We start from the raw sequence: 3405 nt of genomic DNA, 5'->3' as shown, positions 1-3405 counted from the left end.
ACCACCACCCCCACCTCAGTTTCCCGTCAGAGATGAGCACTGGGAAATTATTTTGATCTCTTTGGGCTCAATCCCTCAACCCCTGCTGGGGTTGGAGCTGGAGCAGCGTGACTCGGTGGGTCCAGCCCAGCCGAGCGTTTCGGAACTTCAGGCTGAAAGGGAAGAGGAGAACAACAACAACAAAATAATAAAATAGTAAAAAATCAGTTGCGTCACATCTGGGAGAAGTACCAAGGGTGGCAGGGCCTGGTCCTGCAACACGCAGGAGGAGTGCAGGCACCTTGGGTGCTCCCAGCACCCAGCCAGCAGGAGCCCTTTGTGCTCCTGCAGGCATGAAACCTGTGGGAAAGCTTCTCCTACTCCACCAAATGGCCTGATCTAAGCCCATGGCCCCATCCAACACGTCCTACCATACCTATCCTGCTTACAAAACCCCATCCTATCTCTGTCCCTCAAAGCCAAGTGCCTTGGGACTGGGCTATTCCACTCTCAGACTGGTCCTTCTGCTCCTGGCACTTCACGGGAGGTTGCACGTCCTACCATACCTATCCTGCTTACAAAACCCCATCCTATCTCTGTCCCTCAAAGCCAAGTGCCTTGGGACTGGGCTATTCCACTCTCAGACTGGTCCTTCTGCTCCTGGCACTTCACGGGAGGTTGGTGGTAGGATGCACCTGGCCAAGGCCCCGGGCACTGGTCACAGCGAGGATGTCCTCTTTGGTGCCGCTGGACCCATAGGATCCTCTTTGCGAGAGATCCCCTCACTGCTGCAGGTGGAGGAGGGCTCACGGTGGTGGGCTCAGGGGTGGGTGATGGTCACCCTGTTGAGGGTGGACTTTAATCCTGCAGCCGCACTTTGGTCTCAGAGGGAGGTAAGTCAGAAGGTGGCAGATTTGGATGCCTGGAAGGCGACAGCAGGGTGAGGATCTGCTCTACATCACCCAAGCTTGTTTGAAGCTCTCAACTAATGGAGCCCAGCCCTGACCCCCATCTAAAGAGGGTTTGAACAACCAGCCCTGGGCCTGAGTCTCGGCCCCCTTTGACTCCTGACCACCCACAGTTCCCAGAAGCTCAGCAAAGGCATGGCACTACGAGAAGATAAAAGCTACAGAAAGAGGGGGAACCCCCAAGGCACTGTTTCCTTCTCCCCCCTTTAACAGCGGAGCACGATGCCCAAAGCCAGCAGGAGGGTCCCCAGGTGGACCTGGGGCACCACTCCTCCAGACCTGCTCTTTGACTCCCTCGGCATGTGGTAAACGATCACCAGCTTTTCTCCAGCACCAGAGGGATCCATTTCATCCCCCTTGTAGCAGCTCCGACCCCCGAGGTGGCTGGCTTGGGGGTCATCTTGGAGCAGGTCTTCAGCTGGATTCTCCGACCCAGCCAAGGCCACGTTGACCGAGACATCCCGCATGCCCACGTCGTTAACAGCAAGGCAGGTGTAGATGCCTTCATCCTCCTTGCGGAAGTTGGGGATGGCCATGGTGCCGTTCTTGAAGACCAAGAAGCGCTCTTGGCTCTGCTTGACGTTTCCATCCCGCGCCACGTTGGGCCCGTTGATCTCCACGCGGCGGCTGGAGGTCTGGATCTTCCACCTGATCTCCGGCGGAGGGCTGCCCGCCACGCTGCAGTGCAGGGTCAGGGTGAGGCCATCGTACATGACGGTGTTGTCCAGGTTGGAGAGGTAGGTGAGCTGCACGGAGGGGGCAATGCAGTGGTGGTCGGGGATGTCCGTCACCGCCCTGCCCTTCAGCCTGCTGGGAGCCACACACAGGGTAGACCCGCCCTTGGTGATGGAGACGGAGGTCTTCTCAGTCCACTTCTTCAGCCAGAAGACCTTGCAGGAGCAGTTGAAGGGGTTGTTGAAGATCTGCAGCTGGGACAGGGAGGGCAGGTTGTCAAAGGTGCCCTCGGCCAAGGTGGTCAACTCGTTGTCGTTGAGCCAGAGGGAGCGCAGGTCCTTCAAGAAGCGGAAAGCGTCCCAGGGCAGCCCGGCCAGGCGGTTGTTGTTCATCTTCAGGATCTGCAGCCCGCTGAGGTTACGGAGGTCCTGCCAGGGGAAATCCGCTATCTTGTTGTGGCTCAGGTCCAGGTTCTTCAGGTGCACCAACAAGGCGAAAGCCCCCGGTTCCACCACCCCGATCTGGTTGTAGCCCAACCACAGCGACTGCACTTCGGGCACCTCGGCGAAGGAGCCCTGCCCCAACCAGCCGATCCTGTTGGCCGACAAGGTGAGGATGGTCACGTTGGAGGACAACCCCTCGGGTACCTCCTGCAGATCCTTGTAGGCGCACTCAGCCAACAGCCTCCCGTTCTTCTTGGTGGAGCAGGAGCAGGGGCTGGGACAGGCCAGGCAGGGCCCCAGGAGCGCCGCCAGCCCCAAGCAGCAGAGAAGGAACCTCATCCTTCCTCCTGGGAAGGGAGACAGAGGGGGAATGAACCGGACGGGTCCAGCCAAGAAGGGGATCTGCTTTTTCTTGCCAAGTACTGGGAGGAAGCGGCAGAAGAGCGGAGCATCCATGCGATTATCCCTAGCACTGCAGCTGGAAAAGGCTATTTGAAATAGCCCCTAATCTAAGGAAGGCATTTCCTCTCCAAAAACGGAGCCTTTGAGTACCTACGTGAGCGGGGAACTTCCCCCTAAACCCTTTCCTTCCCCTGCTTAGAAAATACCACTTTTTGATCCTTGATGAAACACCACCCACCCCCCAGGATTTTGTTTCCTGGGGGTTCAGGGATGAAAAGTGGGAGCTGGAGGTTCAGATTTCACCCCGTTTCTCCAGCCCTTCCACCACCAGCCTCAGCTGCGATTCCCCTCAACCACGGAGTTGTTGGGATTTTCAGCACGCTTTTCCAACCTCAAACCAACCCCCTTCTCCATATTATTTTCTTTTTTTTTTTTCCTTTTTCCCCCATGTCATGGAAAAAACCCAACGCTTTTCTTTTTTTTCTTTTCTCAGCAAGAGAGTGTGGGGTCCCTGACTGCTGGAAGTCTTTAAAGGGAAATATTTCTGAGCTAACTCCTTACTCCCCTCCTTCTTGCCTTGCAAAGGGGTGGGGGGGCTGGATTCCTGGTGCCTGGAAGTTGTGTCCCCACCAGGGAAGAGGTTAACTGAGCCTCGGCGAGGAGCTGGCACCCAGACCCCCCTTTGTCTCTGCCTTGTCGGCAAGTTTTGCTGCTCTTTCCAGTCCCCAACCCTGTCATTTAAAGGCGGGGGAGATGGTTTATTGGCAAGGGAAACGTTGAATAAGCCTTGCAAAACAACTCGGGGTTGGGGGGGGAGAGGGGCAAAAAGGGACACAAAAGCTCCTGGGGGGAGGTCCGGAGGGATAGACCACCCTAAAGCTGGGGTTCAAGGGATGGGGAAGGAGTTTTGGGGGTGATGGAGGAGTGAGGGGACTGCA

General features: G+C 56.9%; 1 protein-coding gene across 1 annotated transcript in view; it reads right to left on the bottom strand.

The window, feature by feature from the left end:
- The window catches only part of LOC106896583, a gene marked incomplete at its 3' end in the record, with an annotated part of 5305 nt that extends 2036 nt beyond the window's left edge, over positions 1-3269 (bottom strand). Inside the window, exons 1-2 of the mRNA XM_014956676.1 lie at positions 1159-3269; positions 790-901 (exon numbers count right to left, since the gene is read on the bottom strand). Of these exons, the coding sequence (XP_014812162.1) occupies positions 790-901; positions 1159-2521 (1475 nt within the window). The remainder of the gene's footprint in view (positions 1-789; positions 902-1158) is intronic.
- Positions 3270-3405: the final 136 nt, after the last annotated feature.

The sequence above is a fragment of the Calidris pugnax genome, unplaced genomic scaffold (genome assembly GCF_001431845.1).
Source record: "Calidris pugnax isolate Ruff unplaced genomic scaffold, ASM143184v1 scaffold265, whole genome shotgun sequence".
Classification (NCBI taxonomy): Eukaryota; Metazoa; Chordata; class Aves; order Charadriiformes; family Scolopacidae; genus Calidris; species Calidris pugnax.
This window is presented reverse-complemented; position numbering and strand designations above follow the sequence as displayed.